Source organism: Anomaloglossus baeobatrachus, chromosome 5 (genome assembly GCF_048569485.1).
Source record: "Anomaloglossus baeobatrachus isolate aAnoBae1 chromosome 5, aAnoBae1.hap1, whole genome shotgun sequence".
NCBI lineage: Eukaryota > Metazoa > Chordata > Amphibia > Anura > Aromobatidae > Anomaloglossus > Anomaloglossus baeobatrachus.
The window spans coordinates 471839048-471852550 of NC_134357.1; the positions used below are offsets into that span (position 1 = coordinate 471839048).

At 43.5% G+C, this 13503-nt stretch overlaps 1 protein-coding gene across 1 annotated transcript in view; it reads right to left on the reverse strand.

The window, feature by feature from the left end:
• The window catches only part of B4GALT5 (beta-1,4-galactosyltransferase 5), a 79443-nt gene that overhangs the window by 10575 nt on the left and 55365 nt on the right, over positions 1–13503 (reverse strand). The window contains exons 2-5 of the mRNA XM_075350653.1: positions 2502–2639; positions 830–943; positions 267–388; positions 21–137 (exon numbers count right to left, since the gene is read on the reverse strand). Of these exons, the coding sequence (XP_075206768.1) occupies positions 21–137; positions 267–388; positions 830–943; positions 2502–2639 (491 nt within the window). The remainder of the gene's footprint in view (positions 1–20; positions 138–266; positions 389–829; positions 944–2501; positions 2640–13503) is intronic.

The window sequence follows — 13503 nt, forward strand, 5'->3', positions numbered from 1 at the left end:
TGAGAACCTGTGACACTTACTTGCTCAATGACATAGAAGGCAAATTGCAATCGTTGTCTCTGCAGCATTGGGATCAGATGTTTGAACAAAAGGGGAAGATGCTCGTGACGATTCCGGAATGGGATGAGAATGGCAACCTGGATGCACAGATATAGATATCAGAGTATTACTAGATCTCTCAACATTACAGATCATGAACCCCCAACATTGCAGTATTACATTATTATTGTCACATTTACACATCTGCTATCTTTTCAGATTCTTACCTTCCATTGTGGAACACAATCACTTGGACTCCAGTGACCTCCCATTTTTATAGAGTCCTTGGAGAACATTTTGTGGATATCGGCCATCTCAACTTCACTCATGTTTACATCGATTGCACCTTCTAAATATCAATACAACCATAAATAAGGGGTATGAGCGAAATACACGCCTTCTATGCCTCTAGAATTCCAAATTAATAAGATTTGTTTTACGAGCGCTTGGGAAGTCAATAAAGCACACAGTTAGTATGGTGTAATCAAAGAAGAATTCTGCTTTATTAATACATGTAACCAGTTTATATAAGCTCACAGGCAAAGGCCTTGTTCACCTGAACTATGCTCCAAGAAGAGCATTAGGGGTGTGTGTAGAAAACTTCCCCACCCTTCAGTGTTAGCTGAGCCCTATGACATCATTAGCTATGAGACAAGATGGAAACTTTAAGAATAAAATGAAATCTGTTCTCTCACAGGGGCAACTCCATAGCAGAAATAGAACGAGAAGTCCCAGCAAGGGACTGGCAAAGATAAGAGACCAGGTTCTCTTGAGGACACTGTTTACTTACTCATGAAGGGCAGACGCTCCGGGCATGGCTGGTGAGGGTGGTAAGTGAAGAACGGAGGGAAGAATGTTGTCGTCTCATTAAAGAATTCATTTTGGTTCACATTCATAGGGATTTCTGAACGGACAAAAAAATGAGGCGTAAATATTAATACCTTCACTTGGTGGCGGCAGAACAGACTGGGCGGCTGCACAGAAAGAATCACTACTTTTGGAGTCGTTTATCCACTAAGGATATGTGCACACAACGTCTGTTTCAGGCATGACCGCTAGAAAACCCAACTGAAACAGCATTAACTAAACACTCCAAAGGATGGACAGAAGCATTTCTATGTAAAAACGACTTGCTTGTCATATGTGTTGCACAGCTTCCAGCTTCCCAGGTATAAAAGAAAGTTCACAGAGCAGATTACATGGGATAACAAGCTCTTTACTTCTTAGAGAACATGAGATAATGATAAGCATAGTCATACAGCATTGTATCAGGAAGAGAAAGCAAAACCAGAAAGAAAACAAAAGACTTTTTACAAATACAGTAAGTAAGGAAACTTTACACAACATCGCCATCTACTGTTAGATCAGCATAAAGTCCTCCTTCACACAAATAAAGAAGTCCTTCAATTGTTGTATATACCAACAATATGTTTAGTCTTTTGAGCGTCTTTTAACCTCTTCAGGTTTCCAAAGACGCCAAATGGTTAAAAGTAGAGACCAGTCCATTCTTCTGGCAAAAGACGCTCTGTACTTTACAGTCCGAATAAATGCCAATCGGAAGCTCAAAGATACTTGAAAGACGATGTCTTTTGGAGCACTTTTGCTTGAAAAAGTGCCAGTGGTTTCATCATTGTTGAATGGATTTAATTGATTTTGTCCAGAAAATGTCAGTTAAAAACATGTCCCAAACACACTGGAAAAATGCAAAAAAAAAAAACATGCCGGTGCCCAAAAACGTTGAAATAGCACTAAAGAGTTAACCCTTTCCCCACAAAAAATGTCTGTGCTAAAAAACGTTCAGAAAACAACCCCAAAAACCCGCTAAATAGAGGCTTCTGAAAAAAAGTCTTCATCATTGCCGCCCACCTAGAAAAGGCGTTGTATGCACATACCCAAACATATAAACCATTAGTTCAACCGTGCAAATGAATCCAAAAGTACTTTATACTTCTACTTAATACCCAACCATAAGACGAAGAACTAAGGAGCAATTGGAGATCAATTTAGGCACAGCCCTCTCTTAAGACCATGAGCATCATGCTTGTCATACCTGCTCTAAGGCCAGCAATCAAGTCACTAACAAATGCTTCCAAGGAAGTGATGTACCTGGTGATGTATGGCATATATGGTGGACTTACTCAACTGTACCATCATTATATCGTACTACCCTACCAACAAAACCATGCTACTATCCCCTGCAGCAAAGGGGAAGTAAATTCCCTTTGTATTCGGAGGTCTAGCTAGATCATTCCAAACAGTGCTCGGTTATCTTTGTAAGTAACTGAATTTCTACAACCCCTCATTCTTTACTGTCAGAACTCAATTTTAGCCCCCTCCTGGTATGGATGTGGTGTGCAAATACTACAACATGGAGGTTGCTACAAAACCTGCAGGCTATACAGGTAATGCAAGACTACCTATTTTGAGGGTCAATGTGTTACTGAAGGAAGCGGCACACAAACCTGTGTCATTAATGCTGCTGTTATTCCTCAAAGCGTAAGCTCCACGCACCACCTGTTCATACATCTGGGCTCCCATCGTTCGTATGTTCTCCCGGATGATCATCCCATGAGCTTGCATCATGAAAAGGTAAGTGTTTACTGAAAGATAAGAAAGAACAGGAGTGTACAATCAATTAATGTTGGCCAAGGATTAAATCCGCACAAGGGTTTAAAGCTGGTGTCACACATAACGACGACGACAACGACGTCGCTGCTACGTCACCATTTTCTGTGACGTTGCAGCGACGTCCCGTCGCTGTCGCTGTGTGTGACATCCAGCAACGACCTGGCCCCTGCTGTGAGGTCGCCGGTCGTTGCTGAATGTCCAGCTTCATTTTTTGGTCGTCACTCTCCCGCTGTGACACACACATCGCTGTGTGTGACAGCGAGAGAGCGACGAAATGAAGCGATCACGAGCCGGCACTGGCAGCTGCGGTAAGCTGTAACCAGCGTAAACATCGGGTAACCAACGGAAGACCTTTCCCTGGTTACCCGATGTTTACGCTGGTTACCAGCCTCCGCTCTTGCTGCCAGCGCCGGCTCCTGCACTGTGACATGTGGCTGCAGTATGCATCGGGTAATTAACCCGATGTATACTGTAGCAAGGAGAGCAAGGAGCCAGCGCTAAGCAGTGCGCGCGGCTCCCTGCTCTCTGCACTGTGACATGTAGCTGCAGCACACATCGGGTTAATTAACCCGATGTGTGCTGCAGGAGAGCAAGGAGCCAGCGCTAAGCGCGGCTCCCTGCTCTCTGAACTGTGACATGTAGCTGCAGCACACATCGGGTTAATTAACCCGATGTGTGCTGCAGGAGAGCAAGGAGCCAGCGCTAAGCGCGGCTCCCTGCTCTCTGAACATGTAGCACAGCGACGTTATGATCGCTGCTTCTGCTGTGTTTGACAGCTAAGCAGCGATCATAACAGCGACTTACAAGGTCGCTGTTACGTCACCGAAAATGGTGACGTAACAGCGACGTCGTTGTCGCTGTCGTTTAGTGTGACACCAGCTTTAGGCCCAGTCACACACAACGACTTACCAGGGATCCCGACAACGATACTTCCTGATAAGGATCGCTGCTGTCATTGGGACCCTGTCACACAGTGTCAAACACGGCGATGCGTCCTGCCAAGCAGGACATCGCCTTTGAAGAAAATGGTCCAGGACATTCAGCAACAACCGGCGACCTCTCAGCAGGGGTCAGGTCATTGCCGGATGTCACACACAGCAACATTGCTAGCAAGATCGCTGTTGGTTCACAAAAACCGTGACTCAGCAGCGATGTCGCTAGCGATGTCGCATAGTGAGACATGGTCTTTGTTGTGGAGAATGCTCCACAAATCTATATAAATGGTGGTCAAATCTGGTCCTCATGTTCTCCTCACAGACACCTTCTCCTGCTTCTTAATTGTCAGCAAAACCATCTAGAGTAGACAACTTAAGCTGGACATACACAAAAAATGATGATCAGCCAGAATATAACTGATCGGATTCTAACAATCATGCATATGTAGTTTGAGATGACCTTAGCCCCCAAAAAATCCATCTTGCTAGAAATTGCAAAGATTGTTTGTATAAGATATATGATTGCTGGCCAAAGTGATCAAAATTGGCCATTTTCCCGGACTTTTATCCTAAGTGTAACTTTACATAAAAGAGCCTGTCATTTTATAGTTTTGTGCAAATATAAACATGGAAAGAAGGAATACAAGCAAGTTATGCCACATATCCACATTATACATCACCTAGAAACAGACAAAACTTATGACGTGCCAATAGATATTCTTATCCTAATGCTAATTCACCAGCAAACAATTGTTCCTAGTCCAAAGAGTTACATATACACCTAACAATATGTGGCCACAATGAAAGTTACTCACATTTTTTACGCTGCTTGTTTTCGCGTTTTACCGTACAAGCACAGTGGATGGGATTAATAGAAATCTCATTTCCATTGTTCTTTTTTACACTGGGTAAACTGACCTGTGGTGCATTGTTCCAAACCACAGCATGTCAATTTCTCTTGCAGGTACGCTGAGTTTTCAGTGCGTAATTTCAAAATAAACTTACATTAGGCTGCTTTCACACTTCCGTGTTTTTCCCTCAGTCACAATCTGTCGTCTTGAGTAAATACGGTATCCTGCAAAATATTTTGCAGGATTCAGTTTTTTCCCCATAGACTTCTATAAATGACGGATTGCGACTGATGGCCCTGAGTTGCATCCACCGTGCGACGGATCTGTCGTGGAGTGACTGACCATCGGGCGGAAGCAACGCAGAATGTAACGTTTTTTCTGTGCGGCCAAAAATCTAACAGCGATGGATGCATCGGCGTCCGTGTGTTTTATAATGGAAGCCTATAGGTGGCGGAATCCGGCGGAATCCGTCAAATGGCGTATTCCGGTGACGGTTCCGTCTTTTAGCAACCGGTAATGCTCAGATGTGTAAATTCCTTTCTGGTTAGAAAATATCTCTCTGTCTGTCTGTCGGTCGGTCTCTCTCTCTCTCTCTCTGTCTGTCGGCCTCTTCCTCCTTCATACACACCGATCACCGGCACGGCACTGCACGGCTGTAACACTGCTCCGGCGGCTTCTACTCTTTTGAAAATGCCGGCCGCTCATTATTCCAACTCATATTCACTTCTTCCCCCACCCACCGGCCCCAATAATTGGTTGCAGTCAGACAAGCCCCCACGCTGAGTGACAGCTGTCTCACTGCAACCAATCACAGCCGCTGGTGGGCGGGTCTATATCTTGCAGTAAAATAAATAAATAATGTTAAAAAAACGGCATGCGGTCCCCCCCAATTATGATACCACCCCAGGTAAAGCCACTCGCCTGAGGGCTGGTATTCTCAGGATGGGGAGCCCCACATTATGGGGAGCCCCCCAGCCTAAAAATATCAGCCAGCAGCCATCCGGAATTGCCGCATCCATTAGATGCGACAGTTCCGGGACTCTACCCGGCTCATCCCGATTGCTCTGATGCAGTCGCAATCGGAGTAATAATGAGTTAATGGCAACCCATAGTTGCCACTAACTCCTAGCTTATTGATGGCAGGTGTCTATGAGACACCCTCCATCACTAAACTGTAGTTAAAGTAAATAAACACAAACACCAAAAAATGCTTTATTTGAAATAAAAGACAAAAAAACACCCTCTTTCACCACTTGATTAATCCCCAAATACCCCTCCAGATCTGACGTAATCCACACGAGGTCCCACAACGCTTTCAGCTCTGCTACATCGGAAGCAGACAGGATCGGCCATAGAGCACCGCCACTCGCTGTGAGCTCCACGGAGCAACTGAAGTGAGTCACGCTGTCAGTGATGACGTCACACAGGTTATCCGCAGCCACAGCTGGATTCTCTTTGCCAGATACAAACTGCTACAATGGATCCATTTTTTAATGGATCCGTCCCATCAGTTGTACCACAATCTCCAACGCATCCGTCACATCAGTCACAAAACGGATTGTGACTCATGGAAAAAGACGGAAGTGTAAAAGCAGCCTTAGATGCGGAAAAATCCGAGGGTAAAAAAACATATATGCATTTTTTTAGTGCATTTGCACAGCGTAATCGCATCAAAACAGAACATATCAGGTATCAATAAAGTTGGTTTAAACACGGGCAGCAGAACAAACAGGAAGTTGTCCAAAGCAAAGACTTCAACGTCACAAAAAACACACACACACATACAGACACACACACATACAAAATATATAGCTAGATAAATGATAGAAATAGAATAAAAAGAGAGATAGATATCCTGCAGCTATAAAATGTCAGAAACTCCCCCTACATACTGTATTATATACACTTGGACCCTTTAGTGCCTTTCATGTGGCACTAAAGGGTATTTAAATAAAAACAAAAAAACGTGTGGAGTCCCTCCTATTTTTGATCATCAGCAAAGATAACTCAGACAGCTGCGGGCTGCTATTATCAGGCTGGGAAGGTCCATGGTTATCCTCAACCTAGCTATAGCTTTCTATTTTCTTGTGTGTTTATGCGTATTGCGATCTGGACAATTATATTGTTTCTTATGAGATGGTGAAGGTTAAAATTATGCTTTATTTTATACCAGTTTAATTTGTAATAATGAGCTTGTTTCATTGCTTTAGGCAACTTACTGTTTGCTCTTCTGCCTGTATTTCAACCAACTTCATTGAGACAAAGAGGAATGAAACAAAAATGCACAAAAAATTGCAAGTAAACTAAGGTGTGGAATTGGAGCAGAAATTTTGCAGCATCAAGTACTCAACAAACATTGATCACGGACAATTAGAATGATAACGATTAGCTGTCACTTAGCTTCTGAGACTGTTTCCAAAATTAGAGGTCTTAAACCATTACTGTCTTAAGGGTACGTTCACACAAGTCTTTTTGCATCATTTGTTTGCAATATTTTTCTGTGCAGCATAAAAGCTGCATTTTACAGTATGTCTAAAGGAGGGAGAGTGAAGCAGAAACTGACTGACTGCTGGGATTACGTCACGGGAAAAACACTGCTGGGAGGACACTAACAGCGGAAGAGATTATAGCGGTTATTATTTGGGGAAAAATAGTGATTGAGAAGGAGTTCTCCAAGTAATGGGCAACCAGTTCAATATGCATTTATGATATGATATCACTGACCTAGACTCAAGTCAGAAAGTTGTCACTTATGTAGAAATGTCTAGTAAAAATGGTAATGCAGCTGATAAGATTTATTTGGACTTTGCAAAGGCATTTGATACTGTACCACATAATAGCCTTATTCTGAAGCTCCAGAAGCAAGGACTAGGGGAAACTATATGCAACTGGGTAAGGAATTGGCTAAAAGATAGGAAACAAAGAGTAGTCATAAATGGTACATTCTCTAAATGGGCTATAATCAGCAGTGGGGACCGCAGGGATCTGTGCTAGGACTGATTTATTTCATCTTTTTATTAATGACCTGGTGGTTGGAATTAAGAATAAAGTGTCAGTATTTTCTGACGACACCAAACTATGTAGAATATTAAAAACAGACTCTGATAGTACAATATTACAAAAGGATCTGGATGTCTGAATGGGCAGATACTTGGCAAATGAGATTTAATGTTGATAAATGTAAAGTAATGCACCTAGGACGGAGTAATCCTATTGCTGCATGTAGATTAAATGGAAGTAAACTCGGGACTACAGAACAGGAGAAAAACTTGGGTATTCTGGTTAAAAGTAAGCTGAGCAGCAACACTCAATGTCAAACAGCAGCTGCAAAAGCAAATAAGATTTTAGGGTGTACAAAAAGAGAGATTAGATCCCGTCATTCCAACGCATTGTTACCCCTCTATAAATCACTTGTAAGGCCACATCTGGAATATGGGATCCAGTTTTGGGTTCCACATTTTAAAAAGCACATTCAGAAGTTAGAGTCAGTTCAAAGGCAGGCAACTAGACTACTACAAGGGATGGAAGGCCTCCCATATGATGACAGGTTGAAAAAGTTAGGTATGTTTAGCTTAGAAAAGAGAAGTTTCAGAGGAGATCTCATTTATATGTATAAATACATGTGTGATCAATACAAAGGACTGGCACATGACTTATTTCTTCCGAAGACAATACTAAGGACCAGAGGGCATACACTGCGAGTGGAAGAAAAGAGATTCCAGCAGCTATATGGGAAAGGGTTCTTTACAGTTCGAGCAGTCAGACTGTGGAATGCCCTACCACAAGAGGTAGTAATGGCAGATACTATAACCGCTTTTAAAAAAGGGCTGAATGATTTCCTCAGTACACACAACATTGTTGGTTATAAATGATTTAATGACATAATGTATAATTGGTGGAAGAAGTTTGAACTAGATGGACCTAGATCTTTTTACAACCTATGTAACTATAAATATGTAACTATAAAAATCCCTTTCATATTCATTTTTATAGTTGTGTGCTTTTACATTGGGAGATTACCAATATAATCTAACCATACAAAAATTCCCCACAATAAAAGATAACTTTCATTTATCACAAAATAAAATATCCCATCAGTTCCTGGAATATTCAAATAATGTTGGCCTGGGTGAATTGTGTTATTCACTATTACAGCACGCAAACTATAGGACTGGATAGGTTAAGATACGGGGCAGAGGACCTGCTACTTTCCTTAAGAAATACCCTACCTGACAGTGGAGTTTGGCACCCTAGATAAAGCATGGAAGACTTGGCACATCCACTCAGCATCGTCTAACCATAGGAAGCCCTACTTAAAGAAGTTATCCACTACCCTACCTCATTTCATTTTTTTATTAGTCAATTGTGCTATTTTGTGCCATTAAATGCATCCATACTCTTATTACAGCAATATAAACCTTTTATCATGCAGATAGCATCACTTAGTGTCTCTCACCAGCAGCTTTGATGTTTACATCGATCTCTTCCCCTCCCCAGGCTTACTCTGTGCTAATACTACAAGTTCCATCATGCAATGCTGCAGCCTGTTTGCCAGCACTTAGCTCATCCCCTCCCTTCTCCATCCTGTGCTGCTGTAGATATTGGGAGATACCAAGCATCAGAGCAACGCAGGGTAGGTACCAGCCCATCTGGCAATTGCCAAATAACCAGTACAGCCCTGTCACTGTGTTTGTTTGCAGATTTCAACACTTTTCAGCTGTCCATGCCAGTGATTGGATTACCTAAACCCTTTGCTTTTGAAATGCAGATCGCAGCACTTCACTGTATCGGCCCCTCTGGTGAATAAAATTGTCAGCTCAGCTTGTGTGAGACTAATTGTGATTCACTCCAAAATGTCCATACCCACCATCAGTAGCCCAGTGACAACTTCCTTTCTTTTGTCAGATTTCTGTGTTGGAAAAGGAAGTATCAGTCATAACAGAGATAGAAGAATCTGCATAACAATCCAGTACTATGTGATCCCTGCTGAGATGCGCTCATAGAAGCTACACATCCAAAACAAGTATATTACAAAAGATATTGTTTAGATGAACTATTATATATGGCAACGGGGTGAAAAGTTGTGGAAAACCTCTTTAAAGAAATCACCACTAATCTAGATGAATTTGGGAGTGTAAAAAGATTGAATATCCATAAATATAGACAAAGTGTCCATCAAATAACTGGGCATACGTAATTAAATGTAGATGCAATACATGAACAACACACTTAAAGAAAACCTATCACCACTTTTTCGGCCTATAAGCTGCGGGCAACACCACCGGGCTCTTATATACAGCATTCTAACATGCTGTATATAAGAGCCCAGACTGGGGGTATAACATAAAAAACACTTTATAATACTTACCTAATGGTTGCGCGGTGGGCCTTATGGGCGTCTCGGTTGTCCGGTGCCGGCGCCGCCTCTTTTGGCCATCTTTGTTCTCCTTCTTCTCTAGCCGTGGTGCATGACGGGTCCGACGTCATACACACTCGCCGGCATTCATGTCCTAAGCAGGCGCAATTTGATCTGCCCTGAGCAGGGCAGATCAAAGTATTGTAATGCGTCTGCGCAGGACCGGCGAGTGTGTATGACGTAGCCGCGTCATGCACCCAAGCTTCAGAAAGAGGACGAAGATGGCCAAAAAGGGAGGCGCCGGCACCGGACAACAGAGATGCCCATAAGGCCCACCGCGCTACCGTTAGATAAGTATTATAAAGTGTTTTTTATGATATACCCCCGGCCTGGACTCTTATATACAGCATGTTAGAATGCTGTATATAAGAGCCTGGTGGTGGTGGCTGCAGCTTATAGGCCAAAAAAAGTGGTGACCGGTTCCCTTTAAGCAAGGTTAGGTGTTTATTGATCAAAACTGTGAGAGGTGCATTACATACTCACCAAAAGGTCCACAAGGAGAAACCACATAATAAAGTGCCAATGCAAATAATATATACATCACAGATAAGTTGCCAATAGTTCTTAGATTGTGAAGGTATCTGACTCAGCTTGAGAAAAAACCCTACTAGGTCCAGTGGGCAGTAAACCACAATTGTACAGCCAAAAAGAAAACTAAGTCACTTATAAATCAAGGACCCCATATAGCTATCAATTTGTTGTGACCTCATTTTTTTTTGTATAGTAAGATTTTGGTTATATTCCCACCTCTTTATTAGAAGTTCAAAGAAAAAAAAAAGAAAACGTTCACGGTACTGGGTATGACATACATTTTTATTTTTTTTTTCTTTGAACTTCATGTTTGCATCTCTCTTCGGGAGCTCACGGGGTTGCTGCAGCCTTAGCAGGAGTAACTGACCTCACTGACGCTTCATCACCGGATTGGTCTGACACCGATAATCACGGAGATCCTCTGGCCCAGAGCAGGAATAGCAGCGTGACGCCAGTCAGAGAACGCAGTGATCCACACGTGTCCTCGGACAGTAACAGCATGAGCAGCGGCACATACAGGTGTTTTTGCGGGGGGTGGCAGGACGGGATCCCTAGCGGTGAGAAACGGGGTGCCTCAGAATCCTCTGTCAGCATTTTTTGACAGTGTTGTACCTGGAGTACAACACTTCAAGGTGAGTGCATAAGACACACCTTTTATTTGTAGTTTTAACTTTTGCACACAGGAGCGCCATCTCTTTCTTTTGATTCACCTCTTTCTTAGACAATTATTAATTTATCAAGATTATTAATATAATTGCTGTGATGCTAGTCACTACTTACAGATAGCATGGACGGAAGGGTAGTCGACAAGCCAGAGTCAGGAAACAGGAGAGCACGACAGGACACAGGCTGAAGGCAGAAACGCAGTCAAGTCACAGACTGAGGGTCAGAATTCCAGGAGAGTATGTATTAGATTAAGGGAGCAGACAGAGACATGGTCAGGTAACGGTCCAAGGTCAGAAGCCAGGAGGTAACGAAAAGAACAGGGAGCGGGCAAAGAGGAGTCAATGACCGTCCCGAGGTCAAGAAACTTAGATCAGAACACAAGCCCAAACACAAGCCAAGAGCACAACTGCAGAACCAGAGTACGACTAGCGAGGTTCTGGGAGACCATGCTCAGTAATGAAACAAAGCAATTACCAGGAAGGTGGAACACCTGAGCAAAAGCGCCTCCCAGAGCCTGCATAAAATCCTGTGCTGTCAAACATGTCAGCTAGTGCTCAAAGAAATACAGCAGAGCATCTCCAAATGCAAGATGCTCTGCACAAAGGAAACATCACTGCCAGCTCTGAAGTTCAGAAAGGCGAGGCAGAGCATCCCCTGTGTGCAAGATACCCTGCACAGAAGAATCGTGACAATTGCTTTAAATATTCTTAACGTGTTTCCATTGTCAACGAACAGAAGGATTCTTGAACCAGGTTATGGAGATGATTAAACAAAGTTGCAGATTCTAAGCAAAGATCCCTGTTCTTCACCCTTCTTATATGTACGGTATATATGTATAGACATTTCACAAGATGCAGCCCCAATCATAGTTACTGATTGACTGAGATACAAGTGAGTATGTACTCATGTATATGAATAATGTTTTTGCCACTGAAGTCCACAAATGTCTCTACGAGTTTCCATCGTGCAATTCTTAGAAAAGTCTAGCTGTCTTTTTGGGTGTCTACTGAACTAGGTTCACCACTAGTTACAAAGCAGAAAAGTGGGGTCTAAGGGGTAACATTTCTCCTTGTGGAGAGTGACAAGCCTATATGCCAGTGTAAGGAGACTTATCCGCTATGCAATGCTCCTCTGGGAAATTAATGTAAATTGCCCCTTCAGAGAGGGAGAGAACTTGAACTGTAGTGCCATCAATTGGACGTAGCAATCCTAAAAGTCAATATCGACTCTTTAACAAACCTTGCCATATGACTTAAGGCCCCGTCACACTAAGCAACATCGCTAGCAACATCGCTGCTAACGAACAACTTTTGTGACGTTGCTAGCGATGTTGCTGTGTGTGACATCCAGCAACAACCTGGCCCCTGCTGTGAGGTCGTTGGTTGTTGCTGAATGTCCTGGGCCATTTTTTAGTTGTTGCTGTCCCGCTGTGAAGCACAGATCGCTGTGTGTGACAGCGAGACAGCAACAACTAAATGTGCAGGCAGCAGGAGCCGGCTTCTGCGGAGGCTGGTAACCAATGTAAACATCGGGTAACCAAGAAGCCCTGTCCTTGGTTACCCGATATTTACCTTTGCTACCAGCCTCCTCCGCTCTCACTGTCAGTGCCGGCTCCTGCTCTGTGCACATGTAGCTGCAGCACACATCGGGTTAATTAACCCGATGTGTGCTGTAACTAGGAGAGCAAGGAGCCAGCGCTAAGCATTGTGCGCTGCTCCCTGCTCTGTGCACATTTAGCTGCAGCACACATCGGGTTAATTAACCCGATGTGTGCTGTAACTAGGAGAGCAAGGAGCCAGCGCTAAGCATTGTGCGCTGCTCCCTGCTCTGTGCACATTTAGCTGCAGCACACATCGGGTAATTAACCCGATGTGTGCTGTAACTAGGAGAGCAAGGAGCCAGCGCTCAGTGTGCGCTGCTCCCTGCTCTCTGCACGTGTAGCTCCGTGCGGTGGTAACCAAGGTAAATATCGGGTTGGTTACCCGATATTTACCTTAGTTACCAAGCGCAGCATCTTCCACGCGGCGCTGGGGGCTTGTCACTGGTTGCTGGTGAGCTCACCAGCAACTCGTGTATCGACGCTCCAGCGATCCCTGCCAGGTCAGGTTGCTGGTGGGATCGCTGGAGCGTCGCAGTGTGACATCTCACCAGCAACCTCCTAGCAACTTACCAGCGATCCCTATCGTTGTTGGGATCGCTGGTAAGTTGCTTAGTGTGACTGGACCTTTAGGATAAAAGCCAAATCATTATCTCAATTTGTAGACCCGATGTTTTGGGGTGGTGCCCCATGTCAGTGCGAAGCATGATAACAGATTTGGCTGTATGAGAGTCTTTAAACTGACGAAGAGCAACACCCCAAAACATTGTACATGGAAATTGCGATTCTGGTTTGGCTCTTTTTTCTAAGTCATATGGCAAGGCTCGTTAAAAGGTCAAT